This window comes from Lathyrus oleraceus, chromosome 3, assembly GCF_024323335.1.
Source record: "Lathyrus oleraceus cultivar Zhongwan6 chromosome 3, CAAS_Psat_ZW6_1.0, whole genome shotgun sequence".
NCBI classification, from domain to species: Eukaryota; Viridiplantae; Streptophyta; class Magnoliopsida; order Fabales; family Fabaceae; genus Lathyrus; species Lathyrus oleraceus.
This window is the reverse complement of record NC_066581.1, coordinates 46,263,839-46,291,150: the sequence shown is the minus strand read 5'-3', so window position 1 is coordinate 46,291,150 and position 27,312 is coordinate 46,263,839. Positions and strand designations below refer to the sequence as shown.

Genomic DNA, 27,312 nt, shown 5'->3' with positions numbered 1-27,312 from the left:
CTTATTTTTTAGAATATTTTTTTATAAAGCATCTTTTAAACAAATTTTACTTAAAAGTATTACATATATTCACAAATCAATGTATAAAATAAAATTATCAAGAATTAGAATTACTAGAATTAACTAAAATGACAACTAAAAGTCTAAAATCATTAAGAAATTTCACCTAAAATTGAACCATTAACAAGAGTTCCAAGACTATAGTTCAAGTATTAACCTTTGACCAACCAAAATAAATATTTTGAGTGCTTCATAACTAGGTTGGCGAGCCAACCCGCCCATTTTTAGGCAGACTTAAGGTGTGCGGATAGAACTAATAGACGGACACACAATCTCAACCCAATCTACCATTTTTTGGCGGGTGTGCAGGTCGGTCCGACGGACCACGACCCATTTTGCCACCCCTACTTGTAACAATATGGTTTGGTTCCAAATGATTTTAAAAGATGCACAAATGATTTGAGATGAATTATGCATACAATTCTGAGTCATTAAGATATATAATATGAATTGTAATGCATACTTTAACCATCTTGATTCTTTTCTTTGATTTGTGCTAGCCTTTAATCTTTTTCTTCTTAGACAAACTTTTGTCTTCTTTTCGTAGATGTGTTTGTCTTCTTCAAAACTATAACCAATGTCAAGAAGAACTTTTCTTCACAATCTCCCCCTTTTTGATGATGACAAACATCTTTTAAAGTTTTCTTGTTCATCAAAGAGTTGCTTCAAAATAAATGACTTTTGTAAATTTGTGACACAACTAGAATCTCCCCTTATTTTGTATATCTCCCCCTTTCTTTTGCAATTTAAGTTTTTCTCCCCTAAAAATGTTATGAACAAGAATAAGTACATTACCTACTATTTCTCCCTCTTTCGACATTATCAAAAAGAAGAAAAAGTAGAATAAAGTCCAAAGCAAAGTGATAACATAGGAAAGATATACCATCATAGATGAATATTAATAACACATAATTACACACTTATCTTCTTCATAAAGATTGATGAAAATCAAGGTTGATATCAATTTTGATGTTTCTTCAAAACAACTTTCATTCAATGAAACTTTTAGAACTACCATATCATATGGTCTTTTATCTTGAAGGATCAATCGTGATTTGACAATGCTAGCATATGATGTTCAAGTACCTGCAAAATAATTAATAATACTTAGGTACCCAATTTTATTTGGGTCCTTTTGGGTTAGATACCTTCCTCACTCATACATACTCATCATAAGGAATACCTTAATTTCTTACGTAGCAAGCATTAGAAGTATGGTCTCTTGCATTACAATAGAAACACATAGGTCTAAAAACATGATTTTTTTTATTGACATAAAAGTATTTTTATAATGCCTTTTATGATGATTTACAATATATTCTTTCTTTGATTCTTCATTGTTGAATTTTCTAGTAGTATTTACAAATATGATTGGACTTGTATTAGGATTATAAAAATTAGTAAAGTCAAGTCCACATTTATTATTTGAAAATCTTTTGACTACTTGACACATTTTCTAAACCAATTTGACTTTTTTCATATTTCATGATCACTTGGTTTAATTCGACAATTTTAGACTCAAGAGGTGAACAATCATTGCATGTTGAATTTTTGATTAAGTCTAAATCCATTTTGTGTTACTAGCCTTATTTTCTAGATTTAAAATAGTTTTCTTTTGCTATGAACATTTTCTAGAAAGTTTCAAAAATTCATCATGTAATTCCTTTAAAGAAATTTGCAATTCATCATATGAAAGACTATCATCAATTTCATAATCACTAACCTCGTGTTCTTCATTACTTGAATGATGTGATGCCATCAATGCCTTTCTTGCATGATCTTCATCTAAAAATGAACTTATTTCATTGTCATCCCATGCCACATATGCTTTCTTTGGCCTTTTTTCCTTCTAAATTTTGAATTTATCTTTCTTTTCTAGTCTAATGCATTCACTCTTGATATGTCCTCTTTTTCCACATTGAAAGCATGTAACCTTCCTTATTGGTGCTTCCTTCTTAATGATCTTATTTTTCCTTTCTCTTCTTAAGAACTTTTCAAACTTTTTGATAAGATCATCATCATCATAAGTGGACCCATCCTCTTGATTGCAATCACGATTTTTGAATCTCATCTTTGAGGGAATATCTTTTGAATCTTTTACTTGAATTTCATGTTTCTCCAATATTTCAAGTTCTATTTCATGCTCTTGGAGTTTTCCAAACAATGTTGCAAATGTCATATTGGATAGACTCTTCTTTTCCAATATCACCGTCACTTTTGATTGTCATGCCCTGATCAAAGATCTAAGCACTTTAAGATTACGTTCATAGTTAGTAAAAGTCTTACCAATAGCAATCCAGTGATTGGTCAAGTGCACAAATCTTTTCTGCATGTCAATAATTTATTCTCGGGGCTGCATTTTGAACAATTCATATTCTTAACTTAAAGTGTTCAATCTTTATCTTTTTACTTCATAGGTTCATTCATGAGTGACTACTAATATATCCCATATTTGTTTTGTCGTTGTGAATTAAGAGACACAAAAGAATTCATCCATGCTTAGTGCTTCTTGAAGAAGATTATTTGCTTTCTTGTCATAGAGAACTTTTTTCTTATCATCATTGGTCCATTAACTTTTGATCTTTGTTGTACCAATGAAATTAACAAAACTTGTGGAAACAAATAGAACATTTTTTACAGAATCCCAAACTTCCTTTCCTTGTACTTCAAGATGTGCTTACATGCGGATTTTCCATAAATTAAAGTATTCACCACAAAATAATGGAGGGTTATTGTTGCTACCACCGTCTCTAAACACCATATTTGTGGAATCCATATCTGGATCTTTATGAACATATGTTACCTATAACCCGTTTTGACTCTTTCAAGTAAAGGCATAGGCTGAATGAAGGCTGAAACATTTTGCTTCGTGTTAACTCTTTCATTTCCTTTTAACCTCCTTTTGTGTGTGCACAAGTCTTTTAGAAATTTTACATATTTGGGAACTTGCTTAATTACATCAAGAAGTGGGATGTTCACCACTACTTTTCTGAATACATCAAATATTTATGTATCCCTATCTTCCTAATCCATCTTTCTATTTTTCACTGCTTTCTGCGGGAAAGGAAGTAGTGGCACATACTCTTTCTCTCTCAGCATCAACAACAACTTTACAATTGAGATTAGGTGTCGGCTCAACAACTTAGTTACTTTTTATAGGGTTGGTTCAATCGGTTCAACACTCTTTCCAGATCTCAAGGAAATTGCACTCACGTTAGGTCCTTTTAGATTCGCCGTTGTTGGGAAGGTAATTGGTTGGATTCTTGAGCTTGTGTGGCATTAATTGAAGTGGCAATTTGTCCAATCTTTGTCTGCAAATTTTGAATACTATAATCTATTATTTGTTAAAATTGGAGATTTTATACATCCATTTGCTTGATAAAGTCCTCTAATGAAGGTCCGGAAGGTGTAGAGGTAGTCACTTATGGAGTGTTTTGTGGTGGCGGCCTAGGTTGTTGTTATGTGGGTGGATTCTCATACCAAAGGTTTGGATGGTGTCTATGATGGTTGTTTCTCTGAGGATTGTAGATGTTTGTTGTATATGCTTGAGGCAAGTCAGTACTCACACCCTCTTGCAAGGTAGGACATGTATCTGTTGTGTTTTCAGAAGAAGTGCAAATGCCACATTACCTTTATGTTTGAGCTTTACTTGATGCTAATTGTTTAAGAAGTGAGGTTAGTTCATCAAGTTTTCTTTCTAGGGCTTTGTTGGAAGAAGAGGCTTGAATTTCATGCACTCCTTTTGTTTGAACCACAATTTTGTTTCTGGTTGCGAATTGTTGGGAGTTGAGTGACATGTTTTCAATTAAGGTTTTAGCTACAGTTGGGGTCTTATCAATAAGTTCTCCTCCACTAGCAGCATCCAAAATATTTTCGTCCTTAGGTAGCAATCCCTCATAAAATTACTAGATTAATAATTGCTCAAAAATCTGGTGTTGAGGATAACTCGACACTAACTACTTAAATCTCTCTCAGTATTCGGCCAATGATTACATGTCAACATGTCTAATACCATTTTTTTTCTTCTGATCGAAGCAGCTCTTGAGGCAAGGAAAAGTCTTTCTAGGAACAATTTCATCATATTATTCCAACTTGTAACAAAATTTGGATCAAGATAATACAATCAATCTTTTGCAGCACCTTGTAGTGAGAATGAAAAGGCTTTGAGTTTGACACAATCTTCCATGATTCCTTGAGGCCTCAATGGTGTAGAACACACAACATGTATTTCATTCAAATGCTTATGAGGATTTTCACCTACAAGACCATTAAACCTTGACAATAAGTCTATTAAACCATATTTCAATTCAAAAGATGCAACTGAAGGTGAGAAAAACAAGAAAGGGGGGGTTTGAATTGTTTTGAAAAATAAGCGCTTTTCAAAATGAAAACCACACAAGGATTTTATACTGGTTCGCTTATAACACAAAGCTACTCCAGTCCACCCGGCCAAGGTGATTTCGCCTTCAACAAGGACTTAATCCACTAATCTTGAAAGATTACAAACAACGTCTAAGATACAAAATCTCTTAGCCCTCTCAAGTATACAGACTACACAGAGTCACTTGAGGAAATCAACAAACAATAGAAGAAGGATTTATGTAAACTAGAGTGCTTCTAAGAAAGCAAGTATTACAAAATTAAGAACAAGAGTTTTTCACGTAATAAGCAAAAGCTTCGTGAAAAAGAGAGAGCAAGAGTGTTTTTCTTGTTGATGTTTCAGTATGATTTTTCCTCGTATATGTATGTTACTGAAAATTGATTTTCAATCCTTTATATAGATCAGTTGAAGTGGTAGTTGAAACTGGTGGATATTGAGATGAAGTTACGCCATCACATAATTAGCTAATGCAGGATGACTTTTTCTTCTTGAAATGACTACTTACCACAAGTAGTATTTTCTTTATTGAGATTGGAGATTAACGTCTCTTTCTCAATTAGGAAATCCATTTGAAAATCTTTACTTGTCTTCAACGTTACTCTTTCATGATTAGCAAATCCATAATCAGAGTATTTGTGTTTCTGGAGAACCTTGGAATCTTGCTTCTGATGTTGATCTAAATAGATTCTTTAGAAAGCGTCGTTCAGAGTCAGAGGTTCTAGGACTTACTTCCTGTTAAGATGCTTCTGATACTTGTTGTTTAGTTCAGAGTTTGACTTTCTTGAACTTGTTTCTTCTTCAGAGCTTCTGATCATTTGATAATATACTTCTGATCTGGTACTCTATCTGATGATGTCATCAGAGTCCTGCACACTTAGAAACTTTTCGTTAGGGTGCCATTTTTGGTTTCATCCTTTGTTATCATCAAAATCAAGAAATCTGTTGTATCACAATTTTTGTTCTTACAATCTCCCCCTTTTTGATGATGACAAAACAACTATAATTAGCAGATGAAACATGAATAAAAAAAGATCAGATAGACAGAAGCTCCCCCTGAGATAGTACTAGGGAGTTCAGAGGTTCTGAAGTTCTTACCAGAGTTTCTTAAGTAAAGAAGTTTCTGAGATTTTCTGCAATTTCTTAAGTCCAAGTTAGATAACTTTGTTATATATAAAAAAATGTTGCAGAATGCTTGATGGTTTTAGACAATATTTTCATCAGAGCTAATAATTACTTTCTCCCCCTTTTTGTCAGAATCAAAAAGACATAGTAAAAATAAGTAAAGAGAAAAAAAAGATAAAGAGAAAAACTTAAAATTCATAGATAGAAGCACAAAGGCAACAAACAAAACATCAGGTTCAAAAGAACAAGAAAAACATCAGAGTCAAAAGAAGACAGAAGCAAAAACAATAGGCAAGCAAAATAAATCCTAAGTGCCTAAGGGTTCGGAGGCGGAGGCATTCTCTGAAGCAGCATAGCAAGCATGTTCTGGATGTTTTCGTTGACAGAATCTTGCTTGTCCATTCTGGCCCGGAGTTCATTCTGATCTTGCTTGAGTTCTTTCAGAGTCTGAAGAACCGTAGGAATCATAGAAGATGACTCCCCCAGAGTCAGGGCTTGCTGAGCTTCAGCTTCAGCAGCAGCTTGAGCTTCTGCATCTGCCAGAGCCTTTGCTTCAGCTTCCTTTTGCCTTAGGAGTTCAGCTTCCTTAGCAAGTCTTTCTTCTTCTAGCCTTTTTGCTTCTTCTTCAGCTTCCTTGGCCAACCTCTCTTCTTCCAGCCTTCTGGCTTCAGCCTCTCTGGCAAGTCTCTCCTGGAGTCTTGCCTCAGCATTTCTGATGTAGTCATTTCTGACTTGTTCAGATATGCTCTTCAGCCTAAAGGACTCAGATGTCATCCAGCCAATGACTCTGTTCCAGTGTGTCCTTACAGATTCAGGATCATCACTGATTTCAGAGTTAGTGACCAGAGAATCAACCTTTCGAGCTGAAGCCTCTGCAATTATAAAGATGGCTTCCTTAAGGGTAGGTTTAGAAAGCTCAGGTTCAGGTTCTGGTTCAGAGGTGTGAGGTGGAGAGTTTGGAGGGCTGAGATTTAAAGTGAGAGGTTCTGGTTCAATTTCTGGTTCAGGTTGAGGTTCAGAAGATTGGGATGAAGCGTAAAGAGGGTTTAAGTCTAAGGGTTTAGATTCTGCTTCAGGTGCAGCGGGAATTTTTGGTGGGGTGATATCAGAGGTGTGGGGATCAGATGGTTGAATTTCAGAAGGTTGAGTTTCAGAGGGGATGGTGGTTGTTTGTTGGAGTGGTGAAGTTATTTCAGGTTCTGTGGTTTGTGTTGTTGTGAAGCAAGTCTATGAGCGTAAAGTGTGGCTATGGTTGGGGATCCAGGATCAGAAAATTCAGGGTCAGATGAGAGGGAAACATATGGGGGTGATTCTGGTGCTGAGGATGATGAAGATGAGGTGCTTTGGTGAGTTTGTGCAGGTATAGAGGGAGGAATGAAAGTTCTGGCTATGTTTAGAACTGGTGTAGGTTGGGAGGTTTTGGTGATTGAGGGTGAAATGTCAGATGTGGTATAAATGGTTTGTGAAGAGAGAGGGTTAGAGGAAGCCATCATAAATTCAGAGGTAGCAGGAGGAACAGACTTACCAGTAGAAAATTGCAGAGGAGCTGAAGATCCGCTTCCAGAAGCTCCTTCAAGTCTGGCTTTCTTTGCTGGAGGTGCTATCTTTCTCTCAGAAATATCTCTCTTGTATCTGACTAAATCTTCTTCAGAGTCCAGACAGTCATCGAGGCTGAAATCAGAGACATCAATACCTTCTTCCAGCAGACGATGAAGGTAGAGGGCAACAGCATCTCTGGGTTCATTTTTGAAGAATCTAGCCAGGCCATGAGGCATCTTCCTCTGATCTTTCAAGCTATCCCAGGATGTTTCCAGAGTTGGCTTGACTTGTATTTTCTTGATAATCCCCATACTCTTGAGGTTTCTGGCATTCAGAGGCTTCCCCACATCAATTGCCAGATCATCCATCAACTTGGTCTTTTCCAGCTCATCTACCAGTCCATGCTCAATGAAGACGTCAGAGAGCAATCTTCCCAGAGGAATGTAGGATCTGGGCTTCATGTTATTCCTGGTTTCTCTGACTGAATCTCTCAGATATCTGAAGAGGAGAGCAGGGAGGTTGATCTTTACACCTTTCTGGATGCAGTACAGAATGCATTTCTGGTCTGCATTAATGTAATCAGAAGAGTTGGAGGCTGGACGATGGTGGATAGTTCCCAGAATAATCTTCAGCCACACTCTGAGGTTCTGGTGTAGCTCCTTGTTCTTAGATGGGTTTCCTTCAACATTTGGTTTGAAGATTGTTGGGTTGATGACTTCAGTGATGCGCTTAGACCTAGGAGGAATGTTGTAAATCCTTTTTCCTCCACTTTGCTCCATATTCAACAAGGAAGCAATAGACGCTTCTGTGATAACTATCTTCACTCCCAGAACAAATGAGACGATGAAGTTGTCATCTGCATCTGCATGTCTCCAGAACTCCTTGACCAGAAGTGGGTAAATTGGACCATACAACCTTTGGAAATAGTTCTCCCACCCTTGTTGACGCAGTTCTCCAGTTAGATCAACGCCATTTCTTCTTAGGTTGTCGAAATCAACCAACGATTCGCACAACACATCCAAGCCTTCAAAGGGGGTTGAAAGGTTAATGTGGCGTTCACGGTCAAGAACGTGAGGTTCTTTGTAAACAGGGGTTATGGTGACACCAGTAACCGTTGGTGTTTGAGTGTTTGAGGTTTGGGGATTAGAACTTGATTCCATCTGTTGAGAGAAGTTAAAAACTTCTTGTTGTTGAGCATCCATGAAGAAGAAGATGAAGATTGATGAAGAACTTGCAGAGAATGCTTTGAGAGAGGGTTTAGGGTTTTAGAGTGAGTGAGAGTGATAAGTGTGAAAAGTGAGAGAAAGTGTTTATATACTCTAAGTAAACACATGCAAAACGACACACATCCCAGCGTTAGCACAAAAATCAAAATAGCACGTTTGGGGGGAAAAATGATTACAGCTAATAAATGAATGTCTAATCCCAACAGTACGCACACTGCTCTAGGAGATTTCAAACGTTCTGACCTTTGATTTCTTTTGACAGCTGTCTAGAAGTTCTAGGGTTAGACGTTTAGAGCTCCACGTGTTGATGTATCTGATCTTCAGGAATACCAAAGGATTGGTTTCTGAAGATTTCTAACTCAGATATCTTCTTAACTTGGTAGAAGTATCAGAGTCAGAGGCAGAAGTACATTTGTTTACATCAGAGTCACATTTTACATTTTCAGAGTCATATTTCACTCAGGGCAATTTTTAATGTTCAGATGTTCTAAGATAAAAAGAAATCTATCTTCAGCTAGAGGCTTAGTAAAGATATCTGCCCATTGATGTTCTGTATCAATGAACTTCAATGTTACTATCCCTTTCTGAACATAGTCTCTAATAAAATGATGTTTTATTTCTATGTGTTTGGCTCTGGAATGTAGAATGGGATTCTTACTTAAACAAATAGCAGCAGTATTATCACAAAGGATAGGAATGTTACTCTCAAAGATTTGTAGATCTTCTAGCTGATGCTTCATCCAGAGCATATGAGTTGTGCACAGTGATGCTGAGATGTATTCTGCTTCTGCAGTTGATAGAGCAATAGTTGACTGTCTTTTGCTAGCCCAGGAGATTAGATTGTTTCCCAGAAGCTGGCAATTTCCAGATGTGCTTTTTCGTTCTATTCTATCTCCTGCATAATCTGCATCACAATAACCCAAGAGTATATACTCTGATGTTTTCTCATACATCAGGCCCAGGTTAGGAGTTCCTTTCAGATACTTAAGAATTCTTTTAACTGCTGTTAAATGAGATTCTCTAGGATCTGATTGGAATCTGGCACAAAGACAGACACTAAAGAGAATATCAGGACGAGTAGCAGTCAGATAGAGGAGAGAGCCTATCATACCTCGATAGAGCTTCTGACAAACCTTGTTGCTTACCTCTTCCTTCTCCAGAATGCAAGTTGGGTGCATGGGAGTTTTTGCAGAGTTGCATTCAGTCATGTCAAACTTCTTCAGAACGTCTTTAATGTACTTACTTTGATGGACATACGTGACTTCTGGAGTTTGATTAATTTGAATTCCCAGAAAGAACTTTAATTCTTGCATTAAACTCATTTCAAATTCTGCCTGCATTAACTTAGAAAATTCTTGGCAAACAGAGATATTAGCAGAACCAAAAATAATATCATCAACATAAATCTGGCATATCATGAGATCATTATTAAGGTTTTTACAGAAGAGTGTAGAATCAACTTTCCCTCTGATAAAATTTTGTTCCAGAAGAAAATTGCTTAATCGTTCATACCAAGCTCTGGGAGCTTGTTTAAGTCCATATAAGGATTTCTTAAGTTTGAAAACATGTTCTGGAAAGTTTGAATTTTCAAAGCCTGGAGGTTGATTGACATACACTTCTTCTGAAATATAACCATTAAGAAATGCACTCTTGACATCCATTTGGTATAATTTGATAGAATGATTAATAGCAAAAGATACAAGAAGACGAATAGATTCTAACCTCGCGACTGGAGCAAAAGTTTCATTATAATCAATACCTTCTTGTTGACTATAACCTTGAGCTACCAGTCGTGCTTTGTTTCTGACAACTTCTCCTTTCTCGTTCAGCTTGTTTCTGAAAACTCATCTGGTTCCAATGACATGAGTGCCTCTTGGTTTAGGAACGAGATCCCAGACATCATTCTTTGAGAATTGATCTAATTCTTCTTGCATAGCTGCCACCCAATCGTTATCTTGAAGAGCTTCATCACAGGACGTAGGCTCAATCAGAGACACTAGTCCCAGAGGAATATCTTCAGAAGTTTTGAAGGTAGATCTGGTTCTAACAGGTTCATCTTTGTTTCCCAAAATCAAATCTTCAGATACGTTAATACGACTTTTAACTTTCCTTGGAATTTCTGGAGATTTAATTTCTTCAGAGTCTTGAGTGACAGTTGCTTCTGGAGTTTTCTCAGATTCTACAAGAGTGATTTCCAAATCTGCAAACTTTTAAACTAGCTTTGACTTTTCCGGGTCAAGCTTATCATCAAATCTGACATGAATTGATTCCTCCACAATTTTGGTTTCTGTGTTGTATACTCTATAGCCTTTAGAGCGTTCTGAGTATCCTAACATAATACCTTTCTGTGCTTTGGAATCAAACTTGTTCAGATGTTCTTTAGTATTTAATATAAAACAAGAGCATCCAAAAGGATGAAAATATGAGATGTTGGGTTTTCTTCCTTTACACAGTTCATAGGGAGTCTTTTCTAGAATAGGTCTTATAGAGATTCTATTCTGAATGTAACATGCTGTATTTACAGCTTCTGCCCAAAAGTGCTTTGCTACATTAGTTTCATTGATCATGGTTCTGGCCATTTCTTGGAGTGTCCTATTCTTCCTCTCTACAACTCCATTTTGTTGTGGAGTTCTAGGGCAGGAGAAATCATGGGATATTCCATTAGAATCAAATAATTCTTCAAAATCTTTATTTTCAAATTCTCCACCATGATCACTTCTGACTCTAACAATTTTGGAGTCAAATTCTTTTTGCACTTTGGAACAGAAACTGGTGAATACAGAGTGAGACTCACTCTTGTGCTTTAGGAATTTTACCCATGTCCAGCGACTGTAATCATCAACAATGACTAGTCCATACTTCTTTCCATTAACTGATGCTGTTTTCACAGGACCAAATAAGTCAATGTGAAGAAGTTCCAGAGGCTTAGAGGTAGAAACAACATTTTTCTTTTTAAAAGATGTTTTTGAAAATTTTCCTTTCTGACAAGCTTCACACAGAGCATCTGAAGAAAACTTCAGTTTAGGTAGGCCTCTGACTAACTCGAGTTTAGTTAGCTGAGAAAGTTTCCTCATGCTAATGTGGCCCAAGCGTTTATGCCATACCCATTGCTCTTCGTGAACTGACATTAGACATTTAACATTTTGATCTTTTAAATCAGAAAGATTTATTTTGTAAATGTTGTTTTTCCTCTTGCCTGTGAAAAGGACAGAGCCATCGTTCTGATTAATGGCTTTACATGTTTTTTGATTGAAGATTACATCATAACCGTTATCACTTAATTGACTTATGGATAACAAGTTATGCATTAATCCTTCTACATAAAGAACATCAAATATAGAGGGAAGAGTACCATTACCAATAGTTCCGGAGCCTCTGATCCTTCCTTTCTGATCTCCTCCGAAGCCTACAAATCCAGCGTCTTTAAGTTCCAGACTTTGGAACATAGACTTTCTTCCCGTCATGTGTCGCGAGCATCCAGAGTCCAGGTACCATGACTGGTGTCTGAACTTTGCTGCATAGGATATCTGCAACATAGATAATCTTATCTTTCGGTACCCAGAATCTCTTGGGTCCTTTTAGATTAGTTTTCCCAGAGTTTCTTACAACTTTGGGTCTTCTAGCATTTTTAAATTTGTGTTCTTGTGTGTGTGTGTAGTGATATGAAAAAGGAGATTTAATTTTATCACTTGCAGAAGTTTTATCTTCATTAGGATCATACCCAATTCCCTTTTATTGTTCTGACTTACTCCATAAATCATGGATGCTATAATACTCCTATCTATCCCATTCTTCAGAAATTCTTGAAAGGCTTCTTCATACTTATAAATAATTTTATTTGAAGTTTGTGGTGCTTGAGATAACGTTTCTTCTAATTCTGAGCTTTTTGTTTTGCTTCATCTCTTTCTAACATTAAAGATTTGATTGTATCTTCTTGTGATAGAATTGTTATCTCAAGTTCACTACACTCTTCAAATTTTGCTTTAAGACAGCCTTTAATATTTTTAAACTTTTGTTTTAATTTCTGATAAGATGTAAGAGTTTCTGACAAACATGATTCTAAGTCAGATCGAGAAAGTTCAGAAAATACCTCTTCAGATTCTTCGTCTGAGCTGCTGGATGTGGTAGCCATAAGTGCTACGTTGGCCTGTTCATCAGAGTCAGATTCTGATGATCCAGATTCACTGTCATCCCAGGTAGCCATCAGTCCTTTCTTTGTCCTGAAGGTGTTTTTCTTGAAGCTTTCTTTTCTGGGGTTGTCCTTCTTCAACTTGGGGCATTCATTTCTGTAATGACCTGTTTCTTTACATTCATAACAGGTAATATCTTTGTTAGCTTTACCTTTTGAAGTTGACTCTGATCGATCCCCTCTGGGTCTTGGTCTTCTGAAGTTGTTGTTCCTCTTTTTCCAGAGTTGCTTGACTCTTCTGGTTAGTAGGGACAACTCTTCTTCATCATCAGAGTCTTCTGGTTCAGAATCGTCAGTATCTTCAGCTTCTGCCTGGAGAGCTTTGGTTCTGTCAGGCTTCCGTCTTTCAGATCTGGACTTAAGCGCTACGGACTTGTTCCTTTTCTGAGGCTCATCCTCCTCTAGTTCTATCTCATGGCTTCTGAGAGAACTAACAAGTTCTTCAAGGCTGATATTGTTCAGATCCTTTGACAGCTTTAGAGCAGTAACCATAGGTCTCCATTTCTTTGGCAGACTTCTGACTATCTTCTTAACATGATCTGCAGTCGTGTATCCTTTGTCTAACACTTTAAGACCTGCAATAAGAGTTTGAAATCTAGAAAACATAGCCTCTATAGCTTCGTCGTCTTCCATTTTGAAGGCTTCATATTTCTGGATAAGTGCCAGAGCCTTCGTCTCCTTGACTTGGGAGTTTCCTTCATGGGTCATCTTCAGAGAGTCAAGTATATCTTTGGCAGTCTCTCTGTTGGTGATCTTTTCATATTCATTGTATGATATAGCATTTAGAAGTATTGTTCTGGCCTTGTGGTGATTTTTGAAAATACGTTTCTGATCTTCTGACATCTTACTTCTGGGAACTTCAGCTCCATTTAAGACTGGAGGTTTGTATCCATCTGTGACAATGTCCCATAGGTCAGCATCATAACCCAGAAAGAAACTTTTGATTCTGTCTTTCCAGTAATCAAATTTCTCTCCATCAAAAACAGGAGGCTTGGCATTGTAAGAATCTCTTTCATTTGAGTGGGCCATTGTTTTTCTCGAACTGGATCTCTCTACACGGTTAAGTGTTTGATTAGAAAATCAATAACAGAGCCGGAGCTCTGATACCAATTGAAGGTGAGAAAAACAAGAAAGGGGGGGTTTGAATTGTTTTGAAAAATAAGCGCTTTTCAAAATGAAAACCACACAAGGATTTTATACTGGTTCGCTTATAACACAAAGCTACTCCAGTCCACCCGGCCAAGGTGATTTCGCCTTCAACAAGGACTTAATCCACTAATCTTGAAAGATTACAAACAACGTCTAAGATACAAAATCTCTTAGCCCTCTCAAGTATACAGACTACACAGAGTCACTTGAGGAAATCAACAAACAATAGAAGAAGGATTTATGTAAACTAGAGTGCTTCTAAGAAAGCAAGTATTACAAAATTAAGAACAAGAGTTTTTCACGTAATAAGCAAAAGCTTCGTGAAAAAGAGAGAGCAAGAGTGTTTTTCTTGTTGATGTTTCAGTATGATTTTTCCTCGTATATGTATGTTACTGAAAATTGATTTTCAATCCTTTATATAGATCAGTTGAAGTGGTAGTTGAAACTGGTGGATATTGAGATGAAGTTACGCCATCACATAATTAGCTAATGCAGGATGACTTTTTCTTCTTGAAATGACTACTTACCACAAGTAGTATTTTCTTTATTGAGATTGGAGATTAACGTCTCTTTCTCAATTAGGAAATCCATTTGAAAATCTTTACTTGTCTTCAACGTTACTCTTTCATGATTAGCAAATCCATAATCAGAGTATTTGTGTTTCTGGAGAACCTTGCTTCTGATGTTGATCTAAATAGATTCTTTAGAAAGCGTCGTTCAGAGTCAGAGGTTCTAGGACTTACTTCCTGTTAAGATGCTTCTGATACTTGTTGTTTAGTTCAGAGTTTGACTTTCTTGAACTTGTTTCTTCTTCAGAGCTTCTGATCATTTGATAATATACTTCTGATCTGGTACTCTATCTGATGATGTCATCAGAGTCCTGCACACTTAGAAACTTTTCGTTAGGGTGCCATTTTTGGTTTCATCCTTTGTTATCATCAAAATCAAGAAATCTGTTGTATCACAATTTTTGTTCTTACAGCAACAACTTCAAGATACTCAATACAAAGTACTAGTACATTATAATTCACATTTGGTGCAACAAGTTCTCTTAAAGTTCTTTTTTCAACTATATTATAATAATCAAACTCAAAATCATAATCAAACAAATTATGAGAGAACACATAATCAAAATCACTAGTAGTCATGCATCATAAGTCATCAATGCAACAATTAGGAAAAATACCAACAATGCCCCTAATGAGAAAAACAATTGAAAAAAAATGAAAAACGACTAAAATAAAATAAAATAGAATCTGGAAATAACACTAAAAATCAAATAAAATAAAAATAAGACTCTACAAAAAAAAATCGAATTTTTTGGAAAATATGAAAACATAAAATAAATAAATAAAAATAGAAAAACAAGGAATTTATGGTTAAGAGTATGATTAACAGAAAATGATTACGAATAAAATTAACGAGTTGATCTACTGATTTGGTTTCCAAATTTTCATCGATAACATCAATAACAAACGCGATTGAAACTATATAATTTACGTTCATATTTGCCTAATTAAGCATACGGTTAAAGATAGTGTGGAATAATGAAAAGGCTACGCTATCGCAATTACGGTAAGGAATATACATAAATAGAAATGAATAAATTATATTCTATAAGAAGTTGAATTAATAAAATGAGATTCATAGACATAAATTGAAAAGGAAGTGAAATTGCATGGTGGATTATAATAACCTCAAAGTTGTGGAATTCGAATACAACAGACCAACCTTTAGAAATTAGCTCTCCATAGGAATTGTTGTCATCTAATTTATTTTGTGAAAACTGAATGAATGCCCTAAGGCTGCAAAATTTATTTAAATAAAATAAAAGAGAAATCAGACCATAATAGCATCCGACCTGAAAAATATAAAAATTTGCCCAACACTAATTATTTTATTAAATTTGTAGATACAACGAATTATTCTACCCTTCTGCACTCCGAATTAGATTTTGACTTCAACGTGAAACTTGTATATTATCTTATCAGCTTTCGAATGCATATTAGAATGCGTCAAACCGCATCTCGTAGCTCAAGTTATGACATGCACAGTAAGAAGATGCCATATTACCTCTTATTAAAAAAATAATTAATTAAATTAAAATAAAAGCATAAATAAGCTAAACTTAGGAAACACACTAAAAGTAATAAAATAAAATGAACAAGTCATAAAAATCCCTTAGCACAAAGTAAAATATGGTGTATTAAAATACACTAATCAATGTTCTTGTTGGAAATTTTGCCAAATTCTTGACGTGGAATTTCACCAAACCTATGGAGAATTCCTAATCAATCTTGATGAACAAGAGTCAATCTTTTTGATTGATAACTACTCTTGTTCTTCACTCTTCACTCAAGTGAATTAAACAACTTGGGTTGCAAGACGATTCTACTGCATGATGATTATTGAAGAATAAAAGAAAAAAATGAATTGGGGAAGAAAATAAAAATTAGGGTTTTGGGAGAAAAAGGGAAGAAGAGGAATATTTATGCAGAGTTTCTCTCTGCCTTCAAACTGAAGTTTAATCAATATTTTCTCTATGCAACTGCACTACAAACAATGATAAGGTATCTCCCTATTTATAGGATGAAATTGTTTGCACACCAAAAAATCTCTAACTGACCTAACTAACTCAGCTAAAACAAACAAATAAAGCTAAATCTTAAATTATGTCGAAGATACACTTCTTCGACATTTTGATAGCTATACATTTCGACACACAGAGCATTTGGACGGCAACAGACTCTATCAAAATGATGCTTTGACACAGAATTATATTCACAACACACCACCTAATTCATTGTGTCTAAGATATCTACATTCCCCATTGTTCTTAGTTTTGTGAACACTTCGGCCTGCACATCTTTCGTCATGATGTCTGCAATCTGATTCTCAGTTCTGCAATGTTCCAAGTTCAGCTTCCCATTTGCTACTTGCTCTCTAAAATAATGGAACCTCATTTCAATGTGTTTACTTCTTCCATGTGCTATCAGATTCTTTGTCAGATTGATAGCAGACATGTTGTCGATCTTCATGGTAATTTCTCCATGATTATTCGTTGTAATTTCTTCGACCAAATTGACCATCCATGTTGCTTGACATGCACAGAAAGAAGCAATTATGTATTCTGCTTCATACGACGATAGTGCTACTACTAGTTCTTTTTTTGAGTTTCAAGCAATTGGTGCACCACCTAGCATAAACACATAGCCAACAATGAATTTTCTATCCTCAACATCACTACACCAACTTAAGCCAGTGTAACACACTAGTTTTCATTCTTTTCCTTCATCAGTTTCAGGAAACAAAATTCCACACTCAAGAGTTCCTTTAAGATACATTAGTATCCTTTTTGTCGGTGCTAGATGTGATACCTTTGACTTTTGCATAAATCTACTCATCATACCTACACTATATGCTAGATTAGGCCTTGTGTGACAAAGGTATCTTAATGACCCAATAAGTATTTTGTACTGTGTTGGGTCGACATCGTCTTCTTCTGAGTCTTTCGACAGTTGCAGTCTTGATTCAGCATGTGTCAAAGTCGAGTTATAGTCTTCCATCTGAAATCTCTTGAGTATTTGGCTTGCATATCTTCTTTAATGCATCATCAACCTCTACTACTCTTGTAGAACACAATGCCAAGGAATTATGAAATGTCGCCCATATCATACATTTCGAATTCCCTGCTAAGATCACCTTTGAAGTCTTCGATCTCTTTCTTGCAGCTACATCTTATCAAAAAGTCATCGACATAGAGACATAGTATAAGCAATTCATTATTGTTTCTTCTTACATATACTACATGTTCAGTCTTGCACTTCACAAACTCCATCTCCCTTAGAAGGCTATATATCTTCTTATTCCAAGATCTTGGAGCTTGCTTAAGTTCATATAAAGCTTTATGCAGCTTGTATACTTTGTTTTCTTCTCCTTGTTTCACAAAGCCAAATGATTGTGCAACATAAACTTTCATCCACTTTGAATCTTTCAATGCCTTGGCTGCATTGAATGGTTCAACATCTTCATAGAAAGCACAATGTACCAGCTCACCTTCATCATCAACCACATCATCATATATAATCACACATTCTTGCAACCTTGCAGGCATGTGTCTTATTCTTTGAGGTTTTTGTGTGCTTACTTAACCTTTGACTTCTTCTTATCGAACTTCTATTTCGAATTCAATTGCTGGTTCTTCACATAATATTCTCATTGAATCCTTCTTTAAATTTTCAATTTAATCCCATACCTTAAGCTCATCTATGATCACGTCCCTGTTGATCACTATTTACTTTTCTTTGAGTCGAACAACTAGTATCCTCCAGTCGAATGATATCCTATTAGGATTATTTGACTCAACTTGTCATTAAGTTTTCTTCTAAACTAACCAGGCACATGTCTATGTGCTATAAATCCAAATACATTCATATGACTTAAGCTAGGCTTGACATCGGACCAACATTCTTCTGTCGTGATTCCTTCTAGCCTTTTCGTCGGACATCTGTTCAAGATGTATGTTACAGTCGACACAGCTTCTCCCTATAATTCTCTAGGTAGATGAATTCCTTTCAACATACTTATCACTATATTCATGATGGTTCTTTTCTTGCTTTCAGCAATTCCATTTTGTTGTGGAGTGTATGGTGGCACCATCCCATGCGCAATCCATACTTTCTCACATAACACATCGAAGTCTTTCGACACATGTTCCTCACCACCATTAGTCCTCAGAATCTTGAGCTTTCGACCATTTTGTCTTTCGACCATATATTTAAACTTGGCAAATACCTCAATCACTTCACGTTTCTTCTTGATCAGGTAAGTCCACAGTTTTCGAATGAAATCATCTATGAATGTAACAAAATATATGTTACCTCCAATTGAATCAACTTGGATAAGACCACATACATCAGAGTATATGATTTCAAGATTTGCCTTCGACTTGCTTCCTGCATCCTTGCTGAAGTTGTTCTTGTGCTGCTTTACTTGAACACATTCCTCACACGCTTCATTTGGAATGTTGATTTTTGATAATCTAGAAACCATATTTCTTATTTTAAGATCTATGATGTCTTTGGAGTTGACAGTGTCAAGTCTATTGTGTCATATCCATTCATCCCTATTAGCTGCAGTTGTAAGGAATTTATGCTCCATCACATTAAGTTCAATTCTGAAGGTTCTATTTTGAGACATGGGAGCCTTCAAGATTAACCTTCCACCTAAGTCGAGAACTCTCATCATCTTGTCTTTAATCAACACTTTATAATTCTTCTCGACCAAATGCCTTATGCTGAGAAAATTAATTTTCATGCCTGGTAGTACATTGGAAACTACAGACCTTTTGCCATCTTTCCTCATAATCAGAACATTACCAATACCTTCAGCTGCAAGAGTATTGTCATTTTCAAATTTCACCATGTTCTTCATCGTGGGTTTTATGCTGACAAATCAATTTTTCCTACCAGTCATGTGTGATGAGCATCCTGAGCCCAAGTACCAATGGTCCTTGAATCTTTCTTCATTTTTTGTTGTGACCATCAACAACATCTTTTTTTTTCATGCTTTGCCAGATTTGCATCATTTTCTTGATTCTTATGCTTTTCAGGACAATCACTAGAGTAGTGACCATGCTTCTGACAATTAAAATATTGAATGTGACTTTTGGCAGGTTTTCGTCCACTACCTCTTCTTCTACTTGCAACACCGCCTATGTTGTTGCTTTAGTATGATGGTCTTCTTTGATTCGATGAACTTCCTTCTTGTTAGTTCCCTTTACCAGTTGAATTGTTATAGCCTCCTCTACCTTTGTTGTCGAACCATTATCCTTTGCCTTTCTTTTCTTTTATTGATTGTACATGCAAAGCCACATCACTCTTCGACTTGCTTGCAGCTCTTTCAGTCATTCTTTACCCATGAGATTCAAATGTCCATTGAAGCTCTTCCTTCGTCAATGTTAACAAATCTTTTGACTCTTCTATGGCTACTAACACGTGGTCGAACTTTGGAGTCAATGACCTCAAGATCTTTGCGGCAACTGATCTTGATGTCAACGATTCTCCATATATCTTGATTTGATTCACTAGTTTTGTAACTCTAGTGAAAAAATCAGTTATGCTTTCACTTTCTTCCATCTGAAGCAATTCATACGTTCTTTTATGAGTTTGTAACATCACCTCTTTCACATTCTCAGCGTCTCCAAACGATTGCTCCAAGATTTCTCATGCTTTTTTTCACTGATTCTACATCACTGACCTTTTCGAAATTGTCTGGATCAACATATTGGTGAATTATAAAGAGATCTTTATAATCTTTCTTCTTCAATTCTTTGTGTGGAGCCTTTTGTTAATCCGTCGTGTTTTCTGCAAGTGACATTACTCCCTTCTTCACAAGATCCCAAAGATCTTGATAGCATAAAACAACCTTCATCTGCTTGCACCAATTCTTGTAATTCTGATTCTTCAGAATTGAGAGACTCGTCGAAAAATGCCCATTCAGATGATTCATTGCGCCATGCTTTCCAAGAATCACACCGTCAATGCTCTAGATACCAGATGTTAGAATTTCGCCAAACTCCTGACGTCAAATTTCATTAAATCTATAGAGAATTCCGAATAAATCTTGATAAACAAGATTCAATCTTTCTTATTGATTATTCCTTTTGTTCTTCGTTCTTCACTCAATTGAATCAACCAACTTTGGTTGCAAGACGATTCTGGTGCACGATGATCATTGAAGAAGAAAAGAAAAAAATCAATTGGAAAAGAAAAGAGAAATTAGGGTTTGGAAAAAAAAGGGGAAGAAGAAAAAGAATATTTCTGCATAATTTCTCTCTGCCTTTAAACTGAAGTTTAATCAATCTTTTCTTTATGCAACTACACTATAAACAATGATAGGTACCTCCCTATTTATAGGTTGAAATTACTTGCACACCGAACAGTCTTCAACTAACTTAACTAACTCAACTAAAACAAACAAATAAATCTAAGTCTTAAATTCGGTTAAAGATACACTTCTTCGACATTTTCAACGACTATATATTTCAACACACAAAACATTTCGACAACAACAGACTCTATCGAAATAATGTTTTGACACAAAAAATTATATTCACAACTGTGCCTATATGAACTTGATGGAATGATGGAATGATCACCTAAGTAGGTGATGTAGTCTTCATATTGGTGGTTGTGATGTAGTGGTGTGAATTTTCAATTTTGCATCAACTTCGTGTATTTCCCTTCTTCCAATAAGGGGTTGTATCTTCTAAAGGCATTATGTCAAAGTAAGGCATTGTCCTCGGATAGCAAGCAAACTAATTGACTGTGTCATCATACATAAGGGGTGATATTCTTAGTATAGTGCTCACGGTTTATGCACTTACTATTTCCACCAAGGTGATCTCTAAGGGATAAGTATGAATTTGTTTTTGAAATTGATTGTGATAGGGTGACATTTAGGTTAATGAATAAGTATGAATTTGTTTTCGAAATTGATTATAAGATAGGGTGACACTTAGGTTGAACATGCTCCATATTGCAGGCCAGTCCTTTTAGTTGCCTAAGTAATAAACACAATGATTGGCAGGGATGAACTTGGGTAGAATATTGTACTATGGCATCTTGGTACGCGGGATGAACTTGGGTAGAATATTGGACTATGACATCCTGGTCCATTGGGTTGGAGTTTTGGGCTACTCCATTGGAGAAGGTTGTGTACTTTTAAGTGTTCGGCTTTCTTAGTGAAAGATTCATGATATATTTGTGTTTTATGTTTAATCCCATACCATAACAATATCAATGGAACGTTTCCTGCAACAATAAGAAAATAGGAATTGTTTATCCCACCTTAAATGGTGGAAAAACACCCTAAGAAATTTTGAATCCAGAAATGTATTTTCGAACTCACTATTTTCACACCAAATACGTTCTAACACCAAAGCCAGAATAATGGTCCCTCTCTTGCCCAAACTTCCCATGAAATCCATTAAAGAACAATACAAATGATTCTATGACCAACAAATTTATTTTAGTTTTATGTTTAGAGTGGAGTATTTATACTACTCCACTAGCACCAAGAATTTATATACAAATTGTCCATAGCATGCTTAAAGAAGATCAAAATCAAATAAGTATGTGGAGTAATGCGTGGGACATGAAAACCAACAAATATTCCATCATTACAGGCTTGAAATGCATTGTCAAAAACATAATTCATTGCTTGTCAACAATAATTATAACTCTACCTCCATATTTCTGAATGAGAGGTAGACAATAATGTGAGAAAGAAAAACTTTGTATGTTTAGTAGTTGTTGTTATGTACCTTTTCAACCACTACAGCTATGACATAAATCAGGGAACCCACCAAGTCAACAATAGCTTCCCAAATAAAAGGAAATATGTTAATCATATGAAAGAGACGGTTAAAAGATGTTGAAATAATGTTGATGCACCACCATACTGAAAGAGACGGTTAAAAGCATATTAGAATTCATGTTGAAATAATGTGATTCACTTCATTTCATTAAGGGAGCAACAGCAACCTTCCACCTTTTATATTTTGATGGAAAATATGATCATGCCTTGTTTACAAAAACAATCCTGCAAAGTTAAGTTGCTGGATTATTCAAATGATTGGCTTGAAACTGTCTCAAAAGCTGCAAGGACTGATGATAAAGGTTGAGATCAATCCCGTTGACGTTTCTACCAACACGTGCCTGCAAAACTCCCTGACAAGGAACAAATAACACAACGCTCAATTATCTTCTCATTCACATGAATCACACCTTTATGCATGCACCGGATGTAGGTGTATCTATCATTAAATATAGAACCCTGTGAACTAAATCACCGGAATTAAGAAAGATGATAGTAGTGTTAAATTTGTTTTAAATTGATTTTCTTTTACCAATTTGCCCTCAAAAAGAGAGAATTAGTTCATGTTTCCAACATAGTATGTATTGTTGGTTGTAGAAAAAGATGTTGACTAATTAATCGTGTGTTAGTAAATAAATAATTAATGCTTTTAAAATTTTAAAAATGGTCTTATAAAATAAACTTTCAAGAAAATCTTATATTGAGAGACGAAAGAGTATCTTGTATCTTAATGTGTTTGCAAGAGAAAATTTGGTATACTAAGGCTTTAACGGAACCTTAACAAGCATGTACCTCGTTATCAGGTTGGATATGGAGTTCACCGATGAATTGGTAGACAGAGCCAACTTGAAACCTAAGGTCCCTCAAATGCTCAGTATTGACTTTTAGAATGTCATTACCATCTATAACTGTTGCTAGGCCTGTCTCTAAAGAGTACCCGTGTAACCTGTAAAGGTTTAACACAAGTTATTCAATGATACTTCACCATCACCATTCACAACAGCAACATTAAAAGAGACATAATACAGCAACATTGTCTGCCAGGTGCAGCCATACAGCGACTTGTGCAAAACGGATATAGATGATAAGATATAACACTCAAATATCATACAACGGCTTGTGCTCGATGGAACGGATATAGATAATTAAACATAACATAAGATCCCACTACAATCTGCATGGAACATTTCAATTGCTGGTAAATATCTTCTGCGGTTAATTATTCCCAAGTCTCCTAGTTTTGCCGAATTCAATTTGGATCCTTATAGTTTTAGTTGAAGATAGTTCTCAAATTGATGCAGTATCACATGCAGTTTGGTGCCATATATATTAGTAAAGGACTAAATATTGACTAAAGTCAGCCAGAAAACTAACAAGAGGTCTTAATTGAATCTATGAATGCGGAGATGAAGCACTCTCACACAATAGTTAGTACAATACATAAAATAACTCAACAGAACTTAATGTGAATTGCAATAAACATCTTGTGTTCAGGATTAATTGCTGAAAACTAATACAGAGGTTTTAATTAATGAGTTAAATAAAACCCTCTACAAGGTCTGGATAATGACTGGAATGCATTTTATTGTAGATTGTAGATGTGTTATATAATATTGCTAAGAATGGAAACAGACTAAAAGAAAATTAAAGGAGAACTACATACAATCAAAAAGAATTTGCAGGAAAATTATATTCTGGTAGAGAACATATGTTTCTTGCATCGAAACTTCTCTCCAGTTCTTTAGTAACTTTGGAACCTCTAAGATTAAGATCTGAGATATACAAAGTTCCTATATGAAAGACTGATAGTAAACCGTATTCAAATTGCCACCATCATGCCATAGATGCCAATATTTGTTCCTTACAAACACATTATAAATACTACTAGAGAGACTAGAGTACCGGTATCCACGTGTTGTCAATAGCGTGCTATAGTGGCGTAGCATGGCGGCACGGCCCCTCACCACTATGCTATTGGCAAGCAAAATGCTATTGACAAAAGCTGTCATAGCGGCCGCAAAACGCTATTGATAAAAGCTGTCATAGCGACTTCTTAGCAGAACTATAGCAGTTTGATGGCTGTTATTCTCAATTAGGGACAAATTTGTTAACCCAAATATCTTTTAAGAGTTTATTGGCCTTTCCCGCCCTTTTTTACCTGACATTAAACCCCATGTGTTTGCTTCTTCAGTTCCATTGCTTTTTCTGTTCACTACTGCCTTCCTGTTTTCCACTCTTCTTCGCCATTCTCAATTGTTCTTCGCCGTTTGCCGCCATCTTCATTTGTTTCTTCCCCATTTTCCGCCCTTCTGTTTTGTTTGCCTTGCTCTTTTCTCTTTTAATAACAATCAAGGCATCATCATCCTCTGCCTCCGCAAGTGTAATACCAACCTCAAACAACAAAGGTTATCTTAAACCTATTGGAGGCAACCTTGATACTGGTTGGTAGTGGAACTCTTATAAAGACCAAAGCAAGAAAACAATTGTTTGTGATTTTTGTGGAAGAACAAGAGTTTGAATCAAGTGATGAAGAAAATAATATTAATGTTGTGGAACTTAGAAGTGAAGATGAGACAAAAGCAGATGTGATTTAAAACTTTCATTCTGTTCACATTTAGAACTTGGTTTAATCATTTTAAATACTTTTATAATTTAATTTTGATGGAAACTAATTTATGTCTCCTGTTGAAACTTTAATATGTATGTTGTTGCAATTTCTATTTTTAAGTATTTATGTATATAGTTAGAAATTGTTTTTCAGTCTTCATAATGGCGGTCATCCCGCTATCTGCTATAGCATTTTGGGGATTCGGCGCTACACCCCACTATCTGAGATTAACAACCTAACCTTTTGTCACTAGAAGTATGATAAACTCAGACTTTGAAGGATTTTAAGAGGGTATTTAGTATTTACCCTCATTTCAACTCATGTGTCAGCGTCGTACACCAGACACACCTTACATCACACATTCATCGTCATCGGTAGCAAAGAAAACACAAAGACATGTACATTCAACATAATTTCACAAACTCCATTTTCAGGCAAAAGAAAATTCACAAATACATGATAATTAGAATGGGAGCACTCACTTTCCAATTATTCTGAGCGATGCTCCTTGCTTGAAAAACGGAGACGATGGGCGCAGATCTTGTAACGATACTAATGCCCCGGATTTTACTTCCAATGAAGCCATCAAACTTCACTTTTTCAAAATCCAAATCTGCTTGCAATCAGAGAAAACATAAGATAAACAATCATATTTCATAATACATGAATTCATGTTAACGGTAACTTATGCTACTCAAACTTTCCCAATTTGACCTAACCAACCGCACAAATTTTTTGAATAATAGATTTCCCACACAAACGAATGGTACTTGTTCATAATTTCAACGAATTCCAATTCTGCTAGCAATTTGGGAAAAACACAACATATACAAAGTCGAAAAATGAGTTGATAACTAACCGAAGAAAACCTGACGTTGTTAAGGAAGAGAGTTTGACGTCGACTGCCACGGCGGATTTGTGGCGGTGAAAGTGACTTCAGACGGCGGTGGAGGTAGAGGACTCTCAGCGTTCTAGTTTTGACGTTTATTTACGAAGGGGTAAATTATTATTTATGGATCTATTGTCAATTTAATATTAAAATTATTGAAATCAACTAAAAACAATTTAAACTATTTTTCATCCATTCTACTATTAATTTTTTGATTAAATTTTTTAAAGATTATATAATTAAATAAAAAATATGATTTTTTTTAAATGATCAAGTTTTTCGATTAAAATTCTAAAGTAACAAATATTTATCAAAATAATCATTTTTCCAAAAACATCTAACATAGGTGACAGGTGCATCCAATGAAAATATTATTCACTAGCGCCACATGTACTGACGCATGCATAACCATGGTGCCACTAAGAGGGGCGCATGCATCTATAAGCGTCACATGTAATGACGTATGCATAGTCCACTTTATGTGTGTGCTAATGCATCTAGCTAGTGCTCCACCACTCCATCTATAAATACACAAGATCACCCTCCCATAATTTTTCACACATTTTCTTACTATCTCATTTCCTTTTCTTTCATTCTCCTTCCAATTTTCTTTAAAATGTCTTCATATTCATATATGTGTCCTTATATTCATAAGAGAAATATCGATTTAATTTTTTCAGCAGTGCAACCTCCGATGAAGATTCGACTTTGGAATATAGATACGTTCGAACATCTAAATATGACCTTGAACCGTTGGATAGATAGAGAAACTGCAGATGGTGAAAGGATCAGAAGAATTCAATGGCTTGATACGACGTTCAACCAAAATGGAGAAGTTCGTTTATGGGTGGATGTTAAAACTGACAGAGACGTTCACATGATGATTTATACTTTTCACAAAATTGTTTTGATGGTTGTAATCGCATGGTTATGTTGTTTAGTGTTGTATTTGTTTGTGGTGTTATTTTATTTGTTGTAGTTGCTTGTGTTGTTGTTTAATTATTGTATTTGTTCTGCTTATCATATGAAATGAATGTTATTTTTAATATAAAGTAAAAAAGTTACATAATCTAACCATTATGTTCGTCGTATCCATTTCGGTTCGAATACGGGTGCTGTTTGGGCGACCATTTTTCTTTCTTCGCATTATTTCATTGTGCTAGAGAATGTTCCCTTGATATGCAGGTCAGTAATCCATTGGAAGTTTTGGAAGGGGATACGCATGAAACTTTGAACACATTGTCGAGTTTGTGAATTCTCGTGGCATTGAGTTTTTGAGATTCAGCGTGGTTCTTTGGCAATGTTCATGGTGGATCCGTTTGGAGTGGTTTGGAAATTGGGCCTTTGGCCCAAGCATTATTGTTTTCTTCATACACCTCCTTCCATTGATTCTTACCCCTAGCCCAATACACTAATCCATTTATTAATCTTTTAATTTATTTTAATTTTGGTTTTGTTTTGATTGATTCAGCTTGGTGTTGACTTCTTTGTGATATTGATAGAATTAGACTAATTCTTGATTTTTGATAATTAAGGATTAATATAGTTTTTTTTTATAATAAGGTTTAGTTCATCATTAGAATCGATTAGTTTAATTAGAATTTGTTTTAGGTTTAATCATGTTAATTAGATCTTTTGATTTTTCAGAAGTTAATTCAATTGTTGGTTAATCATACCATGATTAGTATCACTCGCCATTAAGGTTTGATAATCCTTTTTTTTTTTCATTTTGTTCGTGATTGATTAATATGTTTATATATTGATTTTACC

The 27,312-nt window shown here is 35.5% G+C and overlaps 1 protein-coding gene across 3 annotated transcripts; it reads right to left on the bottom strand.

Annotated features, from left to right (window-relative positions):
• Positions 1 to 21,824: 21,824 nt before the first annotated feature.
• On the bottom strand, positions 21,825 to 25,690 carry LOC127132428 (CST complex subunit TEN1). 3 transcript variants are annotated; one of them, XR_007806714.1, is made up of 5 exons: positions 25,513 to 25,669; positions 25,136 to 25,266; positions 22,838 to 22,991; positions 22,220 to 22,398; positions 21,825 to 22,129 (listed from the first exon to the last, which is right to left on the bottom strand). XR_007806714.1 is itself a non-coding variant. In XM_051061376.1 (4 exons), exons 2-4 carry the CDS (start codon positions 25,237 to 25,239, stop codon positions 22,279 to 22,281), a joined length of 378 nt encoding a protein of 125 aa, XP_050917333.1. In that variant the 5' UTR covers positions 25,240 to 25,266; positions 25,513 to 25,690; the 3' UTR covers positions 21,825 to 22,278. The 3 variants fall into 3 exon arrangements, 2 of the variants coding, with proteins under 2 accessions (XP_050917333.1, XP_050917334.1); XM_051061376.1 differs by having other exon boundaries at positions 21,825 to 22,398; positions 25,513 to 25,690; XM_051061377.1 differs by having other exon boundaries at positions 21,825 to 22,398; positions 25,523 to 25,667.
• Between the last annotated feature and the right edge of the window lie 1,622 nt (positions 25,691 to 27,312).

Coding starts and splice junctions, on each gene's coding strand:
- LOC127132428 (XM_051061376.1), bottom strand. CDS start 25,239: ATGGCTTCATTGGAAGTAAAATCCGGGGCATTAGTATCGTTACAAGAT. Junction 22,992..25,135: donor TCGCTCAGAATAATTGGAAA/GTGAGTGCTCCC, acceptor AAACCTTTACAG/GTTACACGGGTACTCTTTAG. Junction 22,399..22,837: donor ATATCCAACCTGATAACGAG/GTACATGCTTGT, acceptor GTTCCTTGTCAG/GGAGTTTTGCAGGCACGTGT.